This window comes from Pleurodeles waltl, chromosome 7 (genome assembly GCF_031143425.1).
Source record: "Pleurodeles waltl isolate 20211129_DDA chromosome 7, aPleWal1.hap1.20221129, whole genome shotgun sequence".
Lineage (NCBI taxonomy): Eukaryota > Metazoa > Chordata > Amphibia > Caudata > Salamandridae > Pleurodeles > Pleurodeles waltl.
In genome coordinates, this window is record NC_090446.1 from 1,061,401,617 (window position 1) to 1,061,428,065 (window position 26,449).

At 42.4% G+C, this 26,449-nt stretch overlaps 1 protein-coding gene across 1 annotated transcript in view; it reads right to left on the bottom strand.

Moving 5' to 3' along the window:
• SUZ12 (SUZ12 polycomb repressive complex 2 subunit) overlaps nucleotides 1-26,449 on the bottom strand; it is a 628,949-nt gene that overhangs the window by 571,391 nt on the left and 31,109 nt on the right. Inside the window, exons 2-3 of the mRNA XM_069199996.1 lie at nucleotides 16,912-16,958; nucleotides 16,751-16,815 (exon numbers count right to left, since the gene is read on the bottom strand). Of these exons, the coding sequence (XP_069056097.1) occupies nucleotides 16,751-16,815; nucleotides 16,912-16,958 (112 nt within the window). The remainder of the gene's footprint in view (nucleotides 1-16,750; nucleotides 16,816-16,911; nucleotides 16,959-26,449) is intronic.

Genomic DNA, 26,449 nt, shown 5'->3' on the forward strand with positions numbered 1-26,449 from the left:
GATGCTACAAGCCCACATCCCTAAGCGGAATGCTCTACTGGATGGAAGACGCAACAAGTATTGGCAAAGTACCAATAGGTCTCAAATGTGCATGATTTGTTTTTGTTTCACAGTAGTGTGCCTGTATGTTAAGTGTAGATTGTATGTGTTCTTGTTCTATTTTGAAACACAGAAATATTTGTAATATGGAGCTTTACAAATAAGTCCTAAATTTCAGTAGGCTGTCCTGTAGTAAAATGAATACATTTTGTGTTAAAACCAAGCCATTTGCAAAGAAGTCTATTAAAATAAAATAAAATTCAACGTTTGAGCCACAAAGTAGTATTAACATGTTATCTATATTGCACAGTGTACGCTACTGACAATATCCATTTAAAACATTCCTGTTCTGTAAGTTTTTGGTTTGTAGTAGTTGGAAGTGCATTAGTAGTACTGAATGATTTGATGCATTAACATTTTACAATAACCATTAAATTTCTTTCCCATACTGTTTGTTAAAGCAAAAGAATATGTAAAGAAAGTTGCAAAACTTAGTTCAAACATACACTGATTTACCTGTTCCTCACGGACATAAGTGATGTAAATCAAATACCCGCAAGTTAATTTATAGGTAAACATGGTTCCATTTTTTTTCTCTGTTAGTCCTCACGATTCTTACAAGGCATATACTTTATTATGTAAATAGTTTCTTTAGTCGGAAAAGCAGCAAGTGTAGTTTAAGCATACAAAATAATTGCTTACTATGGGATAGGCAAGGTTGGTGCGTGTTGGCAGGTTTCTAACAACCTTCCTTCCTGTATTATCTAGGGGGCATGTGTGCTTCTAGGGCACCTATTTAATAAGCCTCACAGGCAGACGGGCACTACATTTGAATCAAACAAATGTTTTAAATGTGCACAGACGCTCCCTTTACAGTACAAAAAAAAAAAAAACTTATAGCCTTGCCAACACGCTGTCATTAAGTATATAGGTGGTATAGGAGCATGTGTGGCACAAGTTTAGAAGACATTTAGTCTGTATTTAAAAGTAGCATCCATGTGCTTTTCAAACATTTGTTTAGTTACCCGAAATGCATCCTACTACCTTTCCAGCAAATAAAAAAAATATGACACAAGTGTGCACTCACTCACCTGGAGCACCCGCCCTCCAAAAAAAAAAAAAAAAAACTTTCAATCTTGCCAGCATGCACTCATGTGGTATATAGTTTGTGTAGGAGTGTGTATTGCACAAGGAGTAAACATGTTTCATTTCTATTGAAAATTACCGCATGTGCGCTTTTGAAGTACAGTTCTTTAGTTTCTTAAAATGCACAGCGGTTCTACCTTTTGAATCAAATAATTAAATATGTGAATGTCAATATAGAACCAGGGCACACCACAAGTAATTCGGCATAGTTCATCCAAGTGGAAAACAAGTGAAAGTTCAAAGCTACGTAGTTTGTGATGATAAAGTTTTATTCGTATCAAGAAGGAATAGGTCCAGTATACAGCTCACAGCCGACACGTGTTTTGTCACATTGACTCTCTCAAAGCTAATGTAAATTAGGTCAATATAAAAAAAAATGTCCGGTAGTAAGGACGGAGTGCGTTTTCGCAGTTGATGTGTGGATCTGTATTTAAGCTATCAGGGGCAGACAGAATCTTCATGCAGAAACCGATAATATCAAAATCTCAAGGATTGTGTCTTGGAGAATTGACCATGGTAAGCCTTGTTATATAGTAGACCATGTGCTGAAGAGTCGGATTCACATCGTAGCTAAAAGGCTTTCAGTTGTTTTCCACTTGGATGAACTATGCTGAATTACTTGTGGTGTGCCCCGGTTCTATATTGACATTCACCATTGCTGACTATCTTAGTCAACATTTCCAACACCCATGGTGGTTGGGTGTTACACCAGGCTGGCACCCAATAAACACAGGATTTTGATTCCAGAATATTACATATATGGATGTGCGAACCTATTGCACTTACCACCCTTTGTTTTCTGTATTGTAAATAATTAAATAAGTTACGAAAGCGCACATACGCTCTCCTTGGCAACAGGTAATCAAAGAGCACTTTGGTGTGATTTAAAGCCTTTCATAGCATTCGCACCGTATCAGCTTTCCAAGCACTCACTTTATTTTTTTTATGGGAAGCGCCTACAGGAGTTACATGTGGACTGAAAAGCCTAAAAAAGATTGCCTCACACGGTTTTCGGAAGAGTCAGCTTCAATATATAAATTAGTTTATCTTAAGATAGTAGTCACATATGGAGACTAAAACATCCACAATACATTTAAAGCAAATAAACCAATATGTTTTAAAAGCGCACAGACGCTCCCTTGACATATATTTAACTTCCCCCAACCGGCAGTGCACGTGGCACAAGCTCCAAATTGGTTCCATCTCCACCAAAAACCAGCATCCGTGCGCTTTAGAAACCCATTTATTCAGGCCTCGAAAAATCATATACTACTAGACCTGCAGGTCCAGTAACTTGAAGAATCTATCCAACCATAAGTGTGATGTCGGTGACCTGTAAACGGGTCTCAAATTGAAATCCTAGTCAAATATTTTAGTTTACAGAGTCGCATTTTCCTTCATTGTCACTTACCAGGGCACCTTTAAATATGTGAATACAAAAAAAACTTTTGTTTGATTACAGACTAAACGTTTGCTCCATGTATAAAAAGAATCTAGCCCACAGTTAGGGAACACATGATCCATTACTTGCCTCTTAGTTTACTAATAACATAAATAGCATTGCCATCAAGGCATGAGTTTCTCAGTTTATCTTTAAACATTTGCTTGTAATAAATGTATTACTAAAGCATGATGTAGTTGCACACTGTCGGTTACAACAATTTCCAACAAACGTCCAAAACCCTTCCCACTAACTTCCAGCTTTACTGATAAAACTATATAATGTATTTACAATCTGAAAATAGGGTATAGGGAAAACATGTATTCTTTGCACATAACCAAGTAAAGTGTTCTGATTTGTTTTCATCCTGTTAAACTATCTTTTCAATCACACAGAAGTACAAACAATGGGCTTTCCAAACTACTGAAATATATTTTGGAAATGTTTGTACAGTTAACGTAGCTATGTAAGTGTTGTCTGTTATGAAAAACCTGACATTTCTGAAACTTTGCAGTGAGAAGGACAATTGATGTTAAGACAAACTGACTTAAGACCTCTGTCTGTGAACAGAGAGTAAATGTGACCAACACAAGATTTAAAGGCATCTTTACTGCTCCTCCACTTTCTGACTGAACAGAACACCTGTTCTTTGACAACTGCCAGAAGGGGCAAGTGGCTTGACCTGATAAAATATAACTTGCCATGGGAAGTGGGCAAGTAGATTTTTCAAGGCCTGCATTTTCACTTGCCCTAAATGCATCGTGCATCTAGGCCACAAGCAAGCAAACACATAAATGGTTCCAAAGGCTCCCCTGACAATACAGAAAAAATGTTTGTTCAAAATTTGCCAATACACACTTATTAAGTATATAAATCGTATAGCAGCGTGCGGCACAAACTGTAAATATGTTTCATCTATTAAACATCATCTGTGCACTTTAAAAACACATGTATTTGCTTAAATGCATCTAGGAGCATGTATGGCCCAAGCTGCAAACATGTTTCATTTCTATCTAACTATGTGGTTAATGAGTGCATGTTGGTAATGTTTAAACAAACTTTCTTCTACACTATCCAAGGAGCATGCATGCACCCTAGAAACCCACACGTTTATCGACCAGAATGGAAGCAGCACAATGCATTACAAGTAAGTCCCAAAAGCGCAGACACTACTCCTCAACAGAAACTAAACATATCTAGAGCCTATGCCACACACGCTCCAGCACAACAAACACACTCAATAAGTGGTATTGGCATAATTTAAACAAAAAAATTTTGAGGCTTTGCTTACACATGCGCTGCTAGCAAAATCGATTGTTTAAATTAAAACGTTTAAAAAAAAATTCAAAGGGGCTTAGGCCCAGCCCCTTACTTATCTGGACTTCCACTGGTTTAGTTCAATGTCGCTTTGACGTACATGCTCCAGATTGGCCAGCACATTGTCTGTAAGTCGTCCTGCTTCAACTTCCTGTTGTTCTTGCAGTCGGGTTGCCTCTGGTCCAAGTACTCCTTCCAGTCACTTCCTATCGGACACTGACCAGTGACCTTCCTATTTGGCTACCACGCTGAAGGTACTTTTTTATTTTATTTATTTTGCTTCGCACTCATTGGTGGTAAGTTGTTTGGGCATGTCGCTGTTTCTTGTCATTGTTTCTTTGGTGTCTGCTCCTGTCTTGCTTGGGTGCTCTTGTGTCATTACCCACATGATTGCAACTTGGTTAGTCTGGTAACGCATATTGCCATGGGCAGTACCATAAAGTGACCATAACGGTCCAGGTCACAGGATTTTTTCATTGCTGTGCTTACTTTAACCGATTCTGCTCCCAGGAACTCCTGTGTTTCTTTTCAGACAGCATGAGCATTACAGGTCATTACACTTATCTGGCTTTCTTCCAATCTCAGGTTTACGCACAGCAGAGACCCCAATCCAGCCCAACAGCACCACTACTCATCACTAAGTCAGCAGTCTCTCACTGGCTCACTACCAGAGCTTGGCTCACACAACAAGTCATCAGCCTGCTCCACGGTGAGCGACTGCAGTGTTTTGGGGATAGTTGTTGGGCCCACCGGGCCTCCCCATGCTCGGACATCTAAGTCCATGCTGCCTTTATTATAGAGACATAACTGTTATTGCTCAGTTATTTACTTCAGCAGCAGAAGCATCTTAAGATCCGGCACCCCAAAACACCACAACACACAACTAAAAACTCTGTATATAGCAACTTGTCAAAAAACTATACATGTAGGATTTTGTTGTGGTTTTCCCTTAAGTCAGTTTTGTGCACATTCTGGATAACTACTGTAAGGAAATGCCTCCTTGGCATGGTTGCCCCCTGACTTTTTGCCTTTGCTGATGCTATGTTTACAATTGAAAGTGTGCTGAGGCCTGCTAACCAGGCCCCAGCACCAGTGTTCTTTCCCTAACCTGTACTTTTGTATCCACAATTGGCAGACCCTGGCATCCAGATAAGTCCCTTGTAACTGGTACTTCTAGTACCAAGGGCCCTGATGCCAAGGAAGGTCTCTAAGGGCTGCAGCATGTCTTATGCCACCCTGGAGACCTCTCACGAAGCACAGACACTCTGCTTGCCAGCTTGTGTGTGCTAGTGAGGACAAAACGAGTAAGTCGACATGGCACTCCCCTCAGGGTGCCATGCCAGCCTCTCACTGCCTATGCAGTATAGGTAAGACACCCCTCTAGCAGGCCTTACAGCCCTAAGGCAGGGTGCACTATACCATAGGTGAGGGTACCAGTGCATGAGCATGGTACCCCTACAGTGTCTAAACAAAACCTTAGACATTGTAAGTGCAGGGTAGCCATAAGAGTATATGGTCTGGGAGTTTGTCAAACACGAACTCCACAGCACCATAATGGCTACACTGAAAACTGGGAAGTTTGGTATCAAACTTCTCAGCACAATAAATGCACACTGATGCCAGTGTACATTTTATTGTAAAATACACCCCAGAGGGCACCTTAGAGGTGCCCCCTGAAACTTAACCAACTATCTGTGTAGGCTGACTAGTTTTAGCAGCCTGCCACAAACCGAGACATGTTGCTGGCCCCATGGGGAGAGTGCCTTTGTCGCTCTGAGGCCAGTAACAAAGCCTGCACTGGGTGGAGATGCTAACACCTCCCCCAGGCAGGAATTGTCACACCTGGCGGTGAGCCTCAAAGGCTCACCTCCTTTGTGCCAACCCAGCAGGACACTCCAGCTAGTGGAGTTGCCCGCCCCCTCCGGCCAGGCCCCACTTTTGGCGGCAAGGCCGGAGAAAATAATGAGAAAAACAAGGAGGAGTCACTGGCCAGTCAGGACAGCCCCTAAGGTGTCCTGAGCTGAAGTGACTCTAACTTTTAGAAATCCTCCATCTTGCAGATGGAGGATTCCCCCAATAGGGTTAGGATTGTGGCCCCCTCCCCTTGGGAGGAGGCACAAAGAGGGTGTACCCACCCTCAGGGCTAGTAGCCATTGGCTACTAACCCCCCAGACCTAAACACGCCCTTAAATTTAGTATTTAAGGGCTACCCTGAACCCTAGAAAATCAGATTCCTGCAACTACAAGAAGAAGGACTGCCTAGCTGAAAAACCCCTGCAGAGGAAGACCAGAAGACGACAACTGCCTTGGCTCCAGAAACTCACCGGCCTGTCTCCTGCCTTCCAAAGATCCTGCTCCAGCGACGCCTTCCAAAGGGACCAGCGACCTCGACATCCTCTGAGGACTGCCCCTGCTTCGAAAAGACAAGAAACTCCCGAGGACAGCGGACCTGCTCCAAGAAAAGCTGCAACTTTGTTTCCAGCAGCTTTAAAGAACCCTGCAAGCTCCCCGCAAAAGGCGTGAGACTGGCAACACTGCACCCGGCGACCCCGACTCGGCTGGTGGCGACCCAACACCTCAGGAGGGACCCCAGGACTACTCTGATACTGTGAGTACCAAAACCTGTCCCCCCTGAGCCCCCACAGCGCCGCCTGCAGAGGGAATCCCGAGGCTTCCCCTGACCGCGACTCTTTGAACCTAAAGTCCCGACGCCTGGGAGAGACCCTGCACCCGCAGCCCCCAGGACCTGAAGGACCGGACTTTCACTGGAGAAGTGACCCCCAGGAGTCCCTCTCCCTTACCCAAGTGGAGGTTTCCCCGAGGAATCCCCCCCTTGCCTGCCTGCAGCGCTGAAGAGATCCCGAGATCTCTCATAGACTAACATTGAAAACCCGACGCTTGTTTCTACACTGCACCCGGCCGCCCCCGCGCTGCTGAGGGTGAAATTTCTGTGTGGACTTGTGTCCCCCCCGGTGCCCTACAAAACCCCCCTGGTCTGCCCTCCGAAGACGCGGGTACTTACCTGCAAGCAGACCGGAACCGGGGCACCCCCTTCTCTCCATTCTAGCCTATGTGTTTTGGGCACCACTTTGAACTCTGCACCTGACCGGCCCTGAGCTGCTGGTGTGGTGACTTTGGGGTTGCTCTGAACCCCCAACGGTGGGCTACCTTGGACCAAGAACTAAGCCCTGTAAGTGTCTTACTTACCTGGTTAACCTAACAAATACTTACCTCCCCTAGGAACTGTGAAAATTGCACTAAGTGTCCACTTTTAAAACAGCTATTTGTGAATAACTTGAAAAGTATACATGCAATTTTGATGATTTGAAGTTCCTAAAGTACTTACCTGCAATACCTTTCGAATGAGATATTACATGTAGAATTTGAACCTGTGGTTCTTAAAATAAACTAAGAAAAGATATTTTTCTATATAAAAACCTATTGGCTGGATTTGTCTCTGAGTGTGTGTACCTCATTTATTGTCTATGTGTATGTGCAACAAATGCTTAACACTACTCCTTGGATAAGCCTACTGCTCGACCACACTACCACAAAATAGAGCATTAGTATTATCTCTTTTTGCCACTATCTTACCTCTAAGGGGAACCCTTGGACTCTGTGCATGCTATTCCTTACTTTGAAATAGCACATACAGAGCCAACTTCCTACAACTACTCTGCTGTCTGATCAGCTTGGTTGTTTAAAATAAAACAGTTTCCAGGTCTCCCAGTCAGCCACCAGAATACTGTCAGTATGGATTTGCATAAGAAATTTATATGCATGTTTTCTTAACGTGATTTGGTACTGTAAAAAAGTATTTTTTTAAAACTCTGGTTGCTATCCCCCGCACAAGCAGAGTGATCTATCAAAATGTAGTTTTGTTTTAAGTGCAAAAAAGTAAGTGCAGTGTCTTCACCATTTCTCAGATTCAACATTCAGATTACACAATTTTCAAGTTGCCTGTTCGTTTTTCCAAGACTAAAATGTTATCTTCTTAATGTCCCTACCCTAACCTCTTCCATATTAGACCTCTTCTCTTTTAGTGTTTCCTTTTAAAACAAAGTGTACCCATTACACTTACTTGGGCTGTGCTCCTTTGTTGGGTTAATGATAATAAAGACAGAACCTTTAGAAATTATGCATACCTTGTGTGCTCGTATCAGACAAGCCATTAGCTGTCCAAATCCTCAAAAGGAAAACAATATATATATATGGTTTTATGCTTGGTGCCCTCCTTTGACTTCTCACTTTAGTTTTTGTTTACAATTACTGTGTAGGTGGCTAGTTTAACATTAGTTGTTTACATCTAGTTTATTTTGATGTAGTTCTGGTATGTTGTAAACTATTATGCTTATCTCAATCTGTTGAGTGTCTTTCTAGTCAATGGGCCGGTTTCTCATGTAGGACACAACACTGCCTGGGTATTACATTTGTGCCAGTCCTCATCTCATATTTCGTTCAGGACTGTGAACTTCTAACGTTCATTGAAAAACTATCCCAGGAATCTTTAGCAACATGCCCAAAACCCCTATCATTGTACACCTCAAATACCATATTGCTCTCGCATCCACAAAAATGACTTCATCTCCTCGATTTCCATGGAATAATGTCAGTCTTCATAACTGATGGCTTCCTATGGCATTAAGCCCTTATCAACTTAACGATTTATAAAAGTCTGATATGTTTTTGTGTTAGCTATGTGCTTCGGTGACCCCACTCTGGAATATTTGCAGAATACTGCCCCAAAGAAGCGATTCCATGCAGCCTGGCTTGATCCTCTTTCTCAACAAATCTTGCTCTCTCATGGTCTTAACTGAAGCCCTCTGTGCAGCATCCATGGATTCTCACTTGTTGGTATCATCCTCTCTGTTCCCATATAGGTGGCTGGAGTAACCACAGAGAAGGTCAACATACCTCATTGCAAGGCTGGATTCACTCAATACTTGGTGTCACAGTGCAGGAATCTAAACTGAAGTGTGGGGCACTCAGGAGCATAAAGTTCCTCATGGATTAGGCCATCACCTGCTCCACAGAGCCTTCTGTTCTCCAGTCCATTATCTTATCTTAATTCATTTATTGTTTGGTTGTGATTCACATATGTGTCGCACAAGAGGAAATATCTATTAGAAGAACCAGGTTTCTAGCAGGTATTGTCGATAACGTGCGGTGCACTCTTTTGAGACAGTGCTGGGCTCACAATGCTGCAACTTACTGTTTTTCAATTGCTTTGTTTTGGTGCACAGTGCATCTGTGATCATGCCACTAAACACACACAATGCCTTGAGACAAAATCCTTCTTGGAGTGCTTTTTCTAAGCTCTGTTTAAGAGCGGATGGTTCGTGCACCATTGAACCCATGCAGTGAGCGAAAAACTGAAAGCCTGGAAGAACATACAAGGATCGGAGCTTCTCAAAAGGAGACGTTCAGAGTGAAACGAGGCATTCACTTTGGCAGTCATGTCAGTTTATTTACTCTCCTTGCACGCTTTCAGGTAGTCTGATAATGAATCCTAGGGTGATTGTGCATGGAATTATGCTGCTTTTTATATTGTTAATCTCTTCTACTCTCATGCTATGCATTACTGTACAGAAATGCAATTTAAAACTTTAAAACAGCTCCCCCTCTCCTTCCACTAAGTCTCCCTCCATCCACCATCCCCAGACTCATTTCACCTACTCCCACCACAAACTACCCCAAAATACTGCCTCTGCCACCCCTACCCCTACCGACACCTTGCACGCAGTCTGTCTCACTCGTCCAGGCGCATATTGAAGGCACTACAAGGGTTTCGGTAGTACAAGGTACTACAATACAGGGAGCAGCGTATTGAGGACACTTAAAGAGCATCAGTACTACAATATAGGGAGCTGGTTCTCAGTCTTCTTCACATCATGCCAATAGGTTTCACCTTTGTTTCACTCCCCCAACCCCACCAAATCACAATGAAACGAGTGGCTCCAGTTAATGCAATCACCAGTCAAGCAAAAATACATAAAGCATTTCCTATGCTTTAACAGACACTATATTGCAACCCTCCCGCCCGCCCCCCCCCCCCCCATACCACAACAATTGCACTCCAGGAGATTTGGGGAGCCATCAGAGGCGCAGCCACAAATAAGATCCCAGGTCTCGCCGGATTACCTGTTGAGCTTTACAAAGCCTATGAAACCCTTATGACCCCTAAGCTTCTAGAACTTTACCAATCTGCTCTTACAGAGGGTCAGTTCCCACTGTCACTCCATGAATCATTAATAGTATCCCTTCCCAAGGCAGATAAAGACCCATTGGAGGTAACCTTGCACCCCACACACTCCCCTGCCGCTTCCCCACCAAGTCAATGCTAGGAATGGACTGTAAGATTCTCAGAAAAGTCATAGTGGTCCGCCTACTGGAATACATGCTGTAACTGGTCCACCCGGACCAAACTGGCCAGAAAGATTTACAACCACACAGAGTAATAAGTTAGCCCCAGCCCAGTGGCCGTATGTAGCCTGCTTATTATTAGACCTGGAGAAGGTGTTTGTTATGGTGCACAGGAACTATTTATTTCCGACCTTGACTTCTCTAGGTGTAACTGGCAGACTCCAAAAGCTCACTAGGCTATTTTACATGGAACATAGCCGAAGTGAAATTAGGGCAATGCACTCCCACAGTTTATGTTGAGCAGCCTTATATGCTGCGCTAGGGACCTCTGTTTGGAACAAAGGTAGACGATGTGTCTCATTTCGGAAACTTCAACTGCCAGCAGACACAGGGGTCCTAGCGGCTCCTAATTTTGAACACTACCACTAGGCGGCACAGATATAATGGCCTACCCGTTGGCCATTGCGGGTCGCCTGACGAACAAGCTAGGCTCGCCTTCGGTAGCTGGCGCAAAGCATATGATAGGTATTACGGTCATTAGCGACTTCCCCCCCACCAAGAAGCCAGTACACTACTGCACATAAGCACACAAGTTACCGTAGGAGCCTGGGAGTCATCCACCCAATCCGCCATACTCCCCAGAGATCAAAATCAGTAGCATTGCGGCATTTCACCAACTGGTCAGGAGAAAGTATCTGAAGACCTGATAAGATGCCGGGGTGGGATGCCGGGGTGGGTGCTCTGTTCCGGGATGACGCGCTCCAGCCAATTCATCAACTGCAAGTGAGTTACTGGTAGGACATTTCTTGACCCACTGTAAATGGTTGGCGGAGCTGGGCCGGTTATGGCCAATCACTGACACAGAGCAGGCACATCATCTGCTAGTGCGTACACAGCATACCATAGGCAGGGGCCGCCAACTCATCACTCGGCTCACTAGGACATTGGCATAGACTACACAGACCCCTTACAAATGACCCAGAGGAGATGAGAAAGACATAGGCCGAGAACTGACACCTAAGGAGTGGGACAGAGCTCTTCAATGTCCAAGTAAATTATGGAGGAACACTACATTTCAATAGATAAAGTACAGAGTCAACCTCACACCAGCAAGCCTACACAGAATGTTTGGGTATGACCAGCTGAACACCAACATAATACACATGATTTGGGACTGTCAGACCAGAGATCCTTTGGCAAGAAGTCACTGCGGAATTGAAATGACAGGCCAAACTGACCTGCTCTCTATGGATGGGGCACTACTGAAAAGCAAACACTGCCAGACTGGAACACTGGTGCATTGCAACACTTAAACGGGGCAAAGCAGAATCAGCAGCGCTTAGGCTTGAAGAAGTACAAGGCCAATGCAAGATCCCCATTGCAGCACCGTGGAACAATATAATCCAAGCTGTAGTGTGGTTAGTTTTACGTATCCTTTGCGTGTTAGCTTCAGGCTTTAGGCCTTTGTGCACTTTGCCCTAGATGTATTTTATTCATTTGCATGCAGCTTAGAGCCTCTGTGCTCTTTGCTCTGTATGCTTTTAATTAGGCTTCGTACTGTTATTTTTCAAATAGCCAGTTCTACGGTTTTGTTATTTATTCATATCACACTGTTTAGCCTACTTCAGCACTGGAGGTTCTCACTCTGTGCTTCAGTCAAGGATACAGTCTGGTACATTGCCGATAGACGTGGTAGGAGTTTAGATTTGGCATTCCTGCGTAAGGACATTTTGTGATCACGCTGACATGTTAGTTATAAAATCACTTCCTTGTCCCAATACACGCAAGAGGGAGATTCTGACCAGGGAACCACAACTAGACGCTGACTGCCTTGTTGCAGATGCTGAACCAGATCACAGGCCTTTGCTCAGGTATGAGGGCTGATGTCTCCCCAGTGATTAAGAACGGCAAGCTAGAAGCTTAACATGCTGTGCTCGAAATAGATCAAGCAGAGGGAGAGTAGAAACTAATAGACACGATGATAGCTTTGTTCTTATGTTTTACTCTCCTGGTGACTATTTCAATCCTACTGTGTTGTATGGTTCTGGTTATTGCGGCTCACGCCTTATTATCTAAAATACAGTCGTTTTATTAAAACATTATATAAAACTTATACTGCCTTTGTCATTTGTATATGAGATCATACTGTAAATGAGAGAGTTGGTTTGGATCTGAGTGACCACGACTTCCCTGAGAAAGTTCCAAAGATGTCATGCGCTCAGCTGCCCAATCATCTCTTCCCCGTGGGAGAAATGAGACACTGCTAGTTAGCCGGAGCAAAAACCGGATTTAGGGTGACAGAGTTCTTTACACGTGGGTCAGACTCAGTCCCCCACACCGTTATCGATCCTGCTGCCTAGAAATCCAGTAGTCTCATTTAGAATAATGAGAGCCCACGCGACAAAGCCATGCAAACTTTTAAAGATCATCTCCCTGACTAGCCCACTCTCCTTGCTGAGCGCAGTGGAGAACAATGTCCACCTCCTCAACCCATCGCTCCACCTCTCCCCCTGCATATGACCTCCCCCCACCCCTTCCATCTCTCAGCCCGCCCCCACCCTGCCCCACCTTGTCCCTCACAGCCAAGCCCTCAAACCACTAAGACAGGGAGATACTGTTGAAGCGGTCCTGTTCACTGAAATATAATAAGTGTAACATATAAAACATGAGAGCCTTAGAGCAGCAACACTGTACTCTAAAGGCATCTAATCCTTGTAAATGACTTACACTGTTATGACCTATAATTTGAATGTTCATGTATACACATCAGGAACCAATTACTTCTGCTAAATGGTTAATGATGTAATGTTTGTAAGGAGCCCGAGATGGGTTCACAGGGTTCTATTATGCTGTACTGTACCACCATGACAAAATAAAATACAGATTGGTTTAAAAAAATGACCTTAGTTCAATGCACCATTACTTGAATGTCAAAGACAGGTTTTTGTAGTCCCACCGAACCCTACTAAATGCATAGTTGAAGTGGCATCAATACTTTTGAGTTACTAACAGTTCCTAACCAAGGATCCAGGAACACAGTGGTGACTAGAAACAACTTTTTTTCATTCTCTGTAACACCACACACACAAGCTGTGGAAGAGGTAGAACAGGTAAGGTACGTGTTGAGGTTAAAGCAGGTGTAGGTTGCCCTGTAGGATGTTGAGACAGTAACTTCTGAAAAGTACTCCATCATCTGTTGCAGAATGGATAAGTGTTCCATAGGCAACTATAAAAGTTAAGGCTCTCTAGTGTAACATGGAGATACACAAAAGCGTGGACTATCAGCTATGAAAGTCTGTGGCTGAGAAGGTTCCTCCTCATTAATGCCTCCTCAAAATGAAATAGCTAACGCCGACATACTGCATAGCATTGTAGAAATTCTCTGAAGCATCCTTGTCACAGAGATCTGTCTTTGCTTCAGAATCCAGTATTTAGCGGTGTAAGGTTGCAGACATCTTGATGGGTGAAAAGTTAAGTGCAAGAAAAGGTGTCCTAGTCAAAGAGGTCACCGTCAATGTTGTAAACAGTGACGCAGTCAGCGGTGTGACTAACATCCTAGGAAGAGTTTTCGTTGTTGACAAGAAGATTTTTGTTCACAAAGAAGGGCATTTCTCAGATGAAGGTCCATTACAGGAATCAGCTTTTTGCACAGAGTTATGTGCAGATATGTGTTCTTCCCTTCTGAAGTATTCAGCTGACAGAACTTTGGATGCTTCCTAGAGGGTGGGGTTGAGCAGGCACTTTGGACAAATAGTCCATTTTTTGAAACTGTACAAGTTTCCTCTCTTGCTCTGCGCTCATGGAAGTGCTTGGTGGAGTATTTTTCTTCTCCCAAAAAATATATAGTGCTAAACTCCTTTCCTTAAGAATCTTAAAAGGAAAACACAACTGAGCTGACATGCCCGGCTTATCTGAGAGTATTAGGGTTGACTTGAACCTCGGTGAGGGTGTCCGTCCTGAGAGAGTTTGGTGAGGTCTAGGGCAATGCAGGGAGGGGGAAGAGGGGGAGAACAGAGAGGCGGGAGAAGGGCGCGGCCTCTTGGGGGGGGGGAAGCACAGTTATTGTATTACTCGTTATTTGTAGGTTTTGTTTCACTAAGTACGGAGCTTAATAGATTTTTGTGTGTTGGCTACCTTGTCCTTCTGGTTGACGGGAGGAGGCAGGCGGGGAGGTCCCTCTTGGCAATAGAACAGAGATTCTGTGGAGGGACTTCTTCATGCCGAACTGGAACTTTTGTATTTTGGTGATTGAACTGTATTGACCATGCTAGGATGCTCTGTACTTTTATATGTTTAAATCAATAAACAGATTTGATCCATAAAAGGAAAACACAACACAATGTGAAGCTATATAAGAGGGATGAAGGAAATAAATGCATTGTTCACGCAGATCATCAGTATAGATCTTTTTCTGTTCACAGGTCAAACAATGTGAAGGGAGACTTTTCATTCCGACTGCCTTGGTGATAGTTGGTGACAGATGAAAGGGTCTCTCTGGAATTTTCCCTAAAACCAACTAATAGTACTCTGAAAGTTGATGGAAGGGTTGAATAAATCACAGAGTAGACCAGATACGTATCAGGGTAAGTTTACTTAAACATTAGAGGAAAGACAATGAATGTTAGAAAAGTACACTTTTTAACATCAAATATTACAAATCTTGAAAGTCTGTTTATACAATACTAACTTTTCTTCTCACATTACTATACCCATTATATTCCTTGCACATGTATTCCCTATGTATTTACATATCTAGGACTCTACTCCTACTGTACTAGAAAAAAATACAAATAAATCAAATTAAATCTATAAATAAAATTCAAAATATAAATTAAATAAATATATTTAAAAAAAATTATATATATATATATATATACATAAACTTTTACTCTCTTATAAGCTTTACTCTGTCTCCCCAACACCCTATGTCTCTATAAATCTATCCTCCATCCCCACTCTGACTCATCCTCATCAGAAACCCATTTTACTACTTTCATCACCAAAATAACCCCGTCTATGCTCTTCCCACCTCTACTGCATCTAGCTCACCCCAAACCTCAGTTTACTACCATGATCTTACAAACAACCCTAATTAATTCTTCTTAATTTATCTCACCTTTGACTCATTTAAAACACCACCTGCTACAAGGATCTCCCTAACCCCTTTCCACAGACTCTTCCCTCCTCCACCTCTCCTTTACTCATCCCAAGCCTCATCCTATTACTATAAACACCCAATTAACACTTCTGGATTCTTCCCTCCTCTATCCCTCCATTAGTCGAGTCAATCCAACTAAAACTCACATATCCTCTGCTCAAATTAACTCATAACAAAACTAATACTGTACTCATATTTCCTTATACTAATCCACCACTAATTCCTCTTGGGTTCCGGAGTAGCATGCTACTCGCCGAGAAGCGCTTCGACGCCTCGTCAGGAGCAGTAAGAGCTATATAAATACAAATAAGAATTTTTCTCAACTAGTAACAATAACAAATCCTTTGCACTACCACATAGAAAATAGCCACAATGAATGCACTTGCGTGGTCATTTTAAAATGGTTTGCCTTTGCCAATCCTTTTGAACCATGTCATGCACTCTGGGAGTAACAGGTTTATAGCGGAAGGGGGGTGGGGGGGGGGGGGGGGGAGTGGAGAGAACGGGACAACTGTGCAAAAGTTACAGAAAGAATTTTAGGGGTGACAGCATAGTTCAGAGGTTGCAACAGGGCATGTAACCTTTCACTTAAAGTCCTGATTTAAGCAGCAACCTTTTTAAAACTGCAAATGTTGATTTAAAGGCCCCTCTTCCTCTGTTTGCATGTTTGTTTCTCTGTAATGATAACACTAGGTCTCCAACAGACAGCTACAGGTGCCTTGAGGCAAGCCATAAAAAAGTAAAATAAGGGCATGCCCCACTAATACGAAAGCTTTAGTGGGCTGGTCTGCTACCCCATGATGTGCCGTGCTAAGGTAGTTTGAAGCAAAATGTGAATAATAGTTGAACAAATCAATGAATAAGGAAAATGGACTGAAAGCTATGGCATCTAGGTATCGACGTAAGAATTTATTGGTTTTTGAAAAGGTCAGAACTAAAAGGATAGCTTTCTCCATAAAATGTCTCTCACAATTCAGCGTACTTTTAAAGCATCAAATAGACATGTTTTACAATTGAAGCACTACAACGTAGGCAAAAAACCAAGCCAACCCGCCAATAACATGAGATGAGAGATAACGAGTTTTGAGAGAAGCCAAAGACCATGGTTTTAAAGAAATCGTAAAAATAGATCAGACATCGGCACTGTCAAGCTAGAACTAAAAAGAACAATCAAAACAACTAATTCCATATTTCTTTGCAAGGTGAAACAGTTGGAGTATACAACTAAAGCACTCTGTGACGATGATAACATTTTAATTAGCAGAATGATGAAACAAATTATTTACCTTTTGGCATTTGACCTGGAGTTTCTGTGCGACATGTACGTCAGCGTTCTATGCAAAAATATTGGCTATGGAAAAAGTAGAGAGGCAATATCAGGTTAAAAAAAACAAAAGGGAGGTATCATTTTAAGTACACCTCAAAGACATCATAAAAACATACTTACTGCAATGAGATTCCTTGTTCGTAAAAATCTATAGATCTGGGTAGGCTCTAAAGGAAAAGAAAATATAGCTGTATGAAATTATTTAGCATATCGGCTACAGTTCTTACTACTAGAAAGGCATATTAAAAGCAACAACTTAGCACTAAAGTGTTTAGTGGTCATGAAAGAAAAAATAATTTTCAGGGTGGTAACTTTTTTTTTTTTACATAGTTAAACCTTCTTACTGAAAGAATGTCAGGGGTTAGATAGCTCGGATTTCAGAAGAAAGAGGTCTAACTGAATTGTTTCTAGTAATTCGCAGTTCAGAATTCATTTTCTTAAAGAAACAGAAATGAGCATTACTTCTTTCTGCAGAGGTCATAAAACATTTAAAAAAAATAAACTCCACAAAGATAGAAAAAGTTCAAAGCATGGACTGTTGTAGAGTGGAATGGTTGAGTATAGTTGCGCTGGGGCACATAGCGAGTGCCACGCCACACAGAACTGTCGCATGGCATTGAGTGCAGAGTAGAACAGCGTGCTGTACTGTATAGTGCCATAGAGTGCAGTGGCAGAGAGGAGCAGAGCGGCCGAGTTCAGTGGAAGAGAGTGTTGTGTTGCATAGCAGAGTGTCAGAGCAGTGGTGTGGAGAGTCGTGGCACAGAGCACCGTGCAGCAGAATAGAGTGCAGTGGCATAAAGCGCAGCGGAACAGACTGGAGTGGAGTGACATGCAGTGGATCAGAGCAGATTGTTTCAGAGTGGAGTAGAGTGAAGTAGTGCAGGGTAGAGTGGAGCAGTGTAAAGTGGCAGAGTAAGGTAGTATAGAAAGCAGTGGCACAGAGTAAACTACAGTGGCATACAGTGGATTAGAGTGCAGGGCCATAGAGTTGAGTGTTACCAAGTAAAGTGCATTGGCAGAGTGTACTGACAGAGTGCAGTAGCGTACAGTGCAATGTGGCAGAGTGCAGTAGAAGAGAGTTGTGCAGAGTAGACTAGTGTGGCCTGGACTGCTGTATAGTGCAGTGATATAGAATAGAGTGGCGAAGAGTGAAATGGCTGAGTGGTACAGGGTATAGCAGAAAAGCACAGTGTCAAGTGGTGTAAAGTGGAGAGCTGCAGAGTAGAGTGCAGCGTGTGGTGTGTGCAGAGTAATGTGAAGTGCTGCAAAGTGGAGTATTCATAATGTGGTAGCACACTGCCATTACAGACAACACATTTTCAACTGAAATGACATTTGCACAAGCATACAGTTTAACTAATACAATTAGACGATGCACAGACATATGTGGGTAAATCCCATCACCTAGTTTAATGATTCGCTTTGATTTTATTTAAGTGTTTGTTTCCAACACAATTCAGAAGTTTAAAAAAAAAAGTGCATTATTCCAATTTTTCCCGAAATACTTACATAGTTCATTTAAATTGTGTCGACAAAAAAACTCTTTCCTACCCCAAGTATCCACCAAGAGTGTCCCATAAATCAACTCATTTTGAAGTCAGAGAACGAAAATTAAACTAGCAACCTTGGAAGACAGCGCTTGACATTTGACCTCAGTCTTTGAATGCACAGCAAATGTGACAATCTAAGAACAAGATTTATAGGTCTGTTACCAGTGGAAGATTACAGAACATGGTTTAGGCGACGGGAGGGACTAACTGAACCTGGAAAGCCTAAAGCAAATAAAGCTAGCAACGGGAAAGCCACAAATTGTGAGTTACAAAGCCAATCGTAATCAACAAGCAGAATTCATTATATACATTGCCACGGTGTACCCTCCGCTGGTACCCAGGAAAATCATGGCACACAGAGGCAGTATTAAGATATCACGTGGTTTGGCATGTAAAACATTGCCTTTGTCAAGACAACTATCATGACACTACAAGCTTCAATAAATACAGAGACAAGCGTAAAACAAATGTTTACTGTGAAATAAATGAAGGACTACATGAGTGTCTCACAGCTGCACTGTTTTATAAAGGCAATTCCAGCACTCAGTACACTAATATAGTTACAAATGAATCACTAGTATTTTCAATAATCATCAAATGTAAACACTGAATAGTGATTCATTCTTTTCCAGCCCCAGTGGGCACTCAATGATTGGCGAAAGAAATAACCAAGTTAAAACTGTAAACGTAAGAATAAGAATAAGGCAAGGCGTAAGCAAAAACGTGTGCAGGATGAGCCTGGGGCTGCTTTCAAGGAGGGCCATGTTAGGAGAAAGGCATGTATTTTGATGGAGACCTAACAGTCTCAGGGGGCAGTACATTATTTCTTGAGTGCTACACCGATCAAATTTTAAAGACATATCATGCTCTTGAATGTGATCAGATGGTACCTTATGGGAAACATTTTTCTGTTCAATGAGGAGTTTTTTCAACAACAGAAACAAACTGCGATGGGTACCTGCTTTGCCCCAGGCTATGCAAATTTGCGTATGGGCTGGCGGAAAGAGCAGGTACTCAATGTGACCAATATGAGCAAGTGGTCTGACAAATTCTACTATGGGTCAGGTACACTGACTGCTTCTCTGCATTGTGGAAAGGGAGATGAAGCCTCAGCTAATTAATGTGAATAAGTGTAGGAGGCTGGTCTGGTGGACCCCTATGGTGTTGGCACCTTAAACCAGGGAGTCCGTGCTGATCTTAGGAGGACAAGAGAGCAAGCAGAAGCAGTCCGAGCCCCCACTAGCAACCCACTGGCAGCAGGCACAGTAAATCGTAGAGAGGCCTAGGAAGCACACCTGAAGAGGAGTCCCAAGTTGCTGGAGCAGGAGAGAGGGGACTGTCCTTGCAAAGGTGGAGTGCAGGGGCTATTTGGAGTCTGAAGATCCCTCAGAGCAGGAGCCAACAAGCCTTGGTTGCTGCAACAGTTGCGTGTACAGGGATTCCGTCCTGGAGGAAGAGACAAGGGCTTATTGTCTCCCAAGTTGGACAGAAGGCAGAGAGGACCAAGAAAACCCCTCAGAACCACTACCTGTGTTGGAGAATCTTTATAGATCAAAAGGAAAGCAGAACAGTCGGACGTCGCTGCCTTAGGTGCCTGCTGATGCAGGGGGAGTGACTCCTTAACTCTAAGGGGGATTTATTCTTGCCTCTGTGGTGCATCTGAAGTCTTGCAGACCCCAGAGGATGCACAGCCGTGGAAATGTTGCAAAGCACTGAAAGGAGCAATGGAAAAACATGTTGCAGGGCGAGATCATCTTGGTGTTGCAGTCTTGTTTGTTTCCTGTGAAGTCCAGCAGAGGTTCTGGTGGCCAGGAGCAGAAGAGGTTGTTGCAGAGGGGTCCTGGTGGAGTCTTGCACGCCGAATCAAGGGACCCACTCACAAGGGAGCCCCTAAAAAGCTCAAAACGGGGCTTGGTCACTCTGCAACGTGACTATCTATCAGAGGGGGGTCACTGATGTCACCTGCCTAACCTGACCACTCAGATGCTCCCAGGGGCCTCTGCCTATCTTGGTTTCAAGAAGGCAGAATCAAGTGGCCACCTGGAGGAGCTCTGGGCACCACCCCTAACTGCGTCTGCTGGCTCTCCTGTCCTCCTAAGATCAGCACGGACTCCCCCAACCACCCCTGGGGTGTTGTAGGACAGAGGAGTGGTCACTCCCCTTTCCGAAGTTTCGTGCAAAAGCAGAGACCAGAGGTGCAAACCGGATTATGCAAGAAAGGCATCAAATGTGCCCTTTCAAAGCAAGCTGATGGCGTGGGGACGCTACACCTCCCCAGCCTTGTAATACCTATTTCCAAGAGAGGAAATCATTTATTCTGCCTTCCCCTGCTCGAGCTGGTCAGGCAGCAGGAGGGCAGAATCCTGCCTGAGAGGCTGCTCGCAGACTATGGTAGACTGGTAGGAGCAATACTGGGTGTCATCTAACGAGGCCCCAGAGTGCATGGAATCAAGCCGCCAAGACTAGCAACAGTATTGGGGGATGATTCTGACACGTTTGATACCAAACATGCCTAGGTTTGGGGTTAACATTATGTAGCTGGACCACATTTAGTGAGTGACCCTATGGCCAGTACATAGCTAAAATGGCTTCCCCGCACTAACAAAGTCCAGAAAATTGGAACTGGAATTCGATGGCACACCTCTGCTCATGCAGGGGTGCCCACACTCACAGGGACCTGCACTTTGCCCTCTTGGCTAGGAGGGCCTACCATAGGGGTGACTTAGTGACCTGGTGCAGTGGCCAGCAGTGAAAGGGTGCATGCACCTTTTTTGCATGGGCTCCCATGGTTGGCATAATACATGCTGCAGCCCAGAGGACCCCTGATGTACCAATGCCCTGGGTATCCAAGTACCATATACTTGGGACTTACAGGGGTACACCAGTATGCCAATTGTGGGGTGTGAGGGGTACAAAGCCAACGACATTTAGAGGAGAGAGCACAATCACGGGGGCCTGGTGAGCAGCATCCCAGTGAAACAGTCTAAGCACACTGATAAGAGGCAAAAAGGGCTGGTAACCAATTTAAAAAAAGGGTGACTTTCCTACAATAAGATTAACACTAATAACCTCAACTTACGTTTTACTAACCAAAAAACTGAGTGCAGTTGGACTTCACTGATGTAAGAATATTGGCTGAAGGATCCAGACTGATAACCATAGTATAGGAAGGCCACTGCTGGTAATAGTACACTGCATGCCAGTAGCTTTCACCCAATGGCTCCTAAAAACATTATCCAGTTTGGGGAATCAATGTGCGCCAGGCATAACTTTCCAGATAACTTTCAGAAAGGCACCACCAATGAGAGATTTCCTATGTAAAAGTGAAGTCACCACTAAGACCCAATCCCAGTTTCAAGAAATGCCATACATTTAAGACCTGTGTGAATGACATGAATGGAAGTAAATAAGCCTGTAATTTCCAGCAGGTTCACAAAGGGAATCACAATTTACTGAAGTATCGTGTCATTAACTGTGTGCCGTACAAGATGAGGCAGCAATATTGAGAGGGAACTCAAAAAGGCCTGAATCCAGATATATACTGGAGATGTATAGTAAAGAACCATTTGGTCTTATCAATGATGAGATTTATTCACCTCTGACTTCCCACACTGTCTTAGCTGCAATTTTAAGATCATTGCTTACATAAGAATATTAACATTTATTTTATGTTTTTTAGCAGACAGCTAGGAGATCCTGCGTGAGAAGTTAGACAGTTTAATACTTCTGCTAAAGGATTTACACAATCATCTTCATGGCATGGCATGGCATACCCACTGGGGTTCAAGTACTTGAAGGATGGGTGGTTTTTTTCTTTTTTGGCTTTGTTTCAGTGCAGTATTATTTAGTATTTATTTTCTTTCTTCTCCTTGATGTTGTGTCCCTATGAGAAGGGCAGAAGCCAGCTCTACATTACATTAGTGCATAAATGATTCAATGACGAGAGGTCAGGTACTCAGTGGGAATTATCCCCCTTGCATTGTCTGGCGATCGACTGCCCACTGGAGCTACATTTATGAATTCATTAATGAATGACATCAGACTTATGGTTTCCTCTTTATTACCAGATATATATATATATATATTTTTTTAACTGAGCCATTATATAGACTTGCTACTGTATCCATCACACGTATTGCGCTATTAGGCATGTATTTCGCTGGAGACCCTACAACCAGTATGGTGCTCCTCAAACAGTACCAGACTCGTCCTGCCTACATTTTCTGCTTACGTCTCACCTTATACTCACATTTACAACTTTAATATGATGTTTATTTCTTTGAGCGAACATTGTCTGCCTACTGGGGCTGGAAAAGAATGAATCTCAATTCAATGTTTACATTTGATGTTTATTCACATTACCAGATATTCATTTGTAACTATATTAGCATCCTGAATTCGTATTCCAGAAAGGCACGGATAAGGGACAGTCACTTATTTTCACAGTGCACATTTATTAAGTCTAACACTGTATTTATAGAAGCTTATAATTTACGATCGATGTTGTGACAAAGGCTTGTTACAAGCTGAAACATGTTGATGTGAGAGAAATAAACTTTAACTTTATTCTGCCTCAGAGCCATGATCCTCCTGGGCCCCAGCAGAGGGTACAGCGTGGACATTTATTGCACTTGGCGCAGAGCGATACAGGAACATTCCAGACAATTTGGAGCCTGCAGTCATACATGGCTCATTTGTGTGTGTGTGTGTGTGTGTGTGTGTGTGTGTGTGTGTATATACACACAGATATACATATATATATAGTCCACAAAGTCCAGCAACTCTGACTCTCCTCTTCAAGGAAGGAACAGACAGCACCACAGGCTTAAAACAATTTTGTTTTTAGTATTTAGTCACCAACAGTGCATACAAGCAAAAGAAAGTTGATGCGTTTCGGCGTTAGCGTTCCAAAGGACTATGGGGTTCTGCTGTCTGGAATGTCTTTTTAAAACGGACCTACACCAATTAGAGCCTCGTCCATGTTGCTGTAAACGACAACTAGACAGCATATACATTCATAAGGAATTGTCGAGTCATCCACCATTTTAAATTATTTTCTTTCAACCTTTTGTGTGTACACGCAAAGTACTTAATTCGTTTTTTTCTTTTTTCAACCATGTAGTTCATTTACATGACCACTCAGTCATAGTCCATAGTATGTTATGAAGAACTGAAAACCCACAAGCTGCGTTCTTCTTTTTAACTTTAGCCTATGAATAGACTGAATACATTGATCTACCAATAAGTGTTCCTAAATACTGAAGTTACTATGATTACATGTACAAGCCTTGAAAAAGCCCCAGGTGAGCCCTCCATAGGGAGCGAAACACGTGTCGGCTCTCAGTCTTTTCGTCTTAAACATCTACAACCTTTGTCTGTAATGAACATTAATAAATAATTTTTGATCTTCAGACCTTTGGATCTTATGTTCAAAGAACCATATTTGAACCAAAATAACTTGAATACACTAAGTGGGTTTTCAATTCTTCATAACTTCAAGACTTCTGATTAGGGGAATAATTGGCCTATACCCCACCTGATTACCCACAACATCTTTGAAAAGGGCATTCAAATAGAAAGAGAGAATTGGGCCATGGAAACCTGATATCTGGATAGTCCATAATATGGCTGGGATTTATCTGAACTTTTCTTTCATTTTCAGGGGCCAGCTGAGTATTATTTCCAATTTGTTTTATAGTACTATACTATCCGAGTTATTTTTAAGTCAATTCATGAATGATTAATCAACTTGACATAATAAGGTGAGCACACCACTAAAATAAACACCGAAACCTTCTGACGAAATAAGTACTGTAAGAAACAATATATAAAATAGCATTTGAAATAATTAGAGCAATGAAAACAGTATAAATGCTCTAAGTATTCAATTCATGAAACATGAATATGATAAGTGTCAAAATATCAGAATCCATTTTCTTAAAGCATAAATTATTCTGATTTCATTGAGTACAATGGCAAAAGGCTTATAATGTGCAAAATTTTAATTTCTAAAGTGCTTCTCTCTCTCTAAAGTGCAAAAGCTATGCGCGCAAAGTGCAAATCAGCAATTTCTCAAGTGCAAAAATAGTTCTTAGAGTGCAAATTCACAATTTTCATTACACAAGTACAATTCTTCAAATTAAACCCATATGTTTCATAGGGTCAAAACTAAATACAAATTCCCATTATTAAGATCATTAAATCAAGATTATTAATCTTGATTCTATCCTTCTCAATATTATTTTTTTCCTCCCTATCACTTTTTCTTAACATGTTTAAGACCAAAGTACTCCAAAATCTTTATGTTCCCCTCATGTTTTTCCCAGAAATGCTTTGCAACTGGGAACGAGAAATCTTGATTTTTGGTTGCTCGAAGGTGTGTGTAAGACGCATTCTATTTACTGTGCTTCCACATAATATTTATCACAGGGGCATTTTAAGGCATGTACTACAAATTCAGTATTGCAAGTTACGTGTTCTCAATTTTTTTTTTATCCCTGCCATTCTGTAAATTATAGGAGGTTTTGTTGATTCCATGTTCACATGCCCTACATTTAGTACATTTCCAGAATCCAGGTTGGTTTAACCAATTTTTTTTATTTCTTCACAATTTTATGCTGGTAATGTCTACTGGTTAGGAGGTCCCCAGAAGATGCCACTTTTCTGTAGGTGATGTCCAGATGAGCAATCAATACTCCCTTTAGTGTCATCAAATCTGAGGAAGCCCCAATTTTACTTTTATTTTTTTTTAATGATTTGCTTGATTTCCTAATACTCTATGCTATGGTCAATGATGAGACAATTCCTTTCCTTTTCTAGCATTTTCCTTCTCCTAGGCACCAGTAGTTCATCCCTACTTCTTGCTCTAGCTCTCTCCATCTCATTTTCAACAACCCCAAGCAGGTAACCTTCAGAGGAATCTCAATTTCATTCTATTAATTTCATCTTCAAAGTCTGCTGCCACAAAGCACTTTCTTCCAGCTCTTTGCATTTCCCTAGGGGATATTTCATCTAAGATTCTTTGGGTGTCCGCTATTGCCATGGAGTATGCTACTGCCTTTTTCTGATGTATCTTGGTGCATTGATGCATTTTATTTTTTCATCTCAATATCTAGAAATGCAATTTTGTTTGGGGCTGATAGTAAGGGTAAACATTAAGTTCAGATTGTTCTTATTCAAGGACAGAATGAATAGTTCTAAACTTTTGGCGTCTCCTCCGTTCCAGATTAAAAAAAGAATAATATATAACACATACACATTTTTTAAGAAATAGGATTTCTGGTTGGCTAGGGTAGGCACCTCAGTCAAGTAGAAACCACCATCCTGGTCAGGACGAGTAAGCTACACACTAAAGACAATCCGTGCTCACCCCCAGGTAGCTTGGCTCAGAGCAGTCAGGCCTATCCTCAGAGGTCATTGTGTAAAGCGTTAACGCAACACACTCACACCAGTGATCCAAAACACCACAAAAGAGACTTCACACAGGGTTGTATAAAAATACCATACATACAGTGCACATAACAGACCAAAAACAACATGAACCAATAGTTACTTTGCCACCAAGGCAATTGCCAAAACATCACAATGAGGGCAATATGAGGTTACACTGCAAAAAAATCAAACAGCATTCCTTTGCATATTGTGCTGACGTATTGTATAGTACTAGTTATCCTTATTACACAGGGCATAAAAGACACCTATCAATATGCTCAGGGCTGGTAACACAAATTAATCACCCAATATATCCCTATGCACGCCTGAAGTCTGATAATTAGGCAGGTTACGAAAATACTGCAATGAAACTCAGTATTGCAATCATGCAAGAATCACATAACGTAGATGACGAAGGAGTCGTAAGGGACAGTTGTGCAGTGACTCAAAAGGAGCACAAAGTAAGTTAGGACAAAGTTCAATTCCCACTGGGGCATAATGAACAGGGTCAGTGGAAACAAATGGGCAAGTCCCTTAAGGAATCTTCCAACACTGGGCGACTTAAATAAGGAAGGCTGGTCTAGCAATCCAAGGAAGGCAGAGATGGCCGACAAGTAACCTTTAAGGGTGCCCAAAGCAGAGCCCTGCTGGGCCAAAGAATGGATGAACAAGAGAAT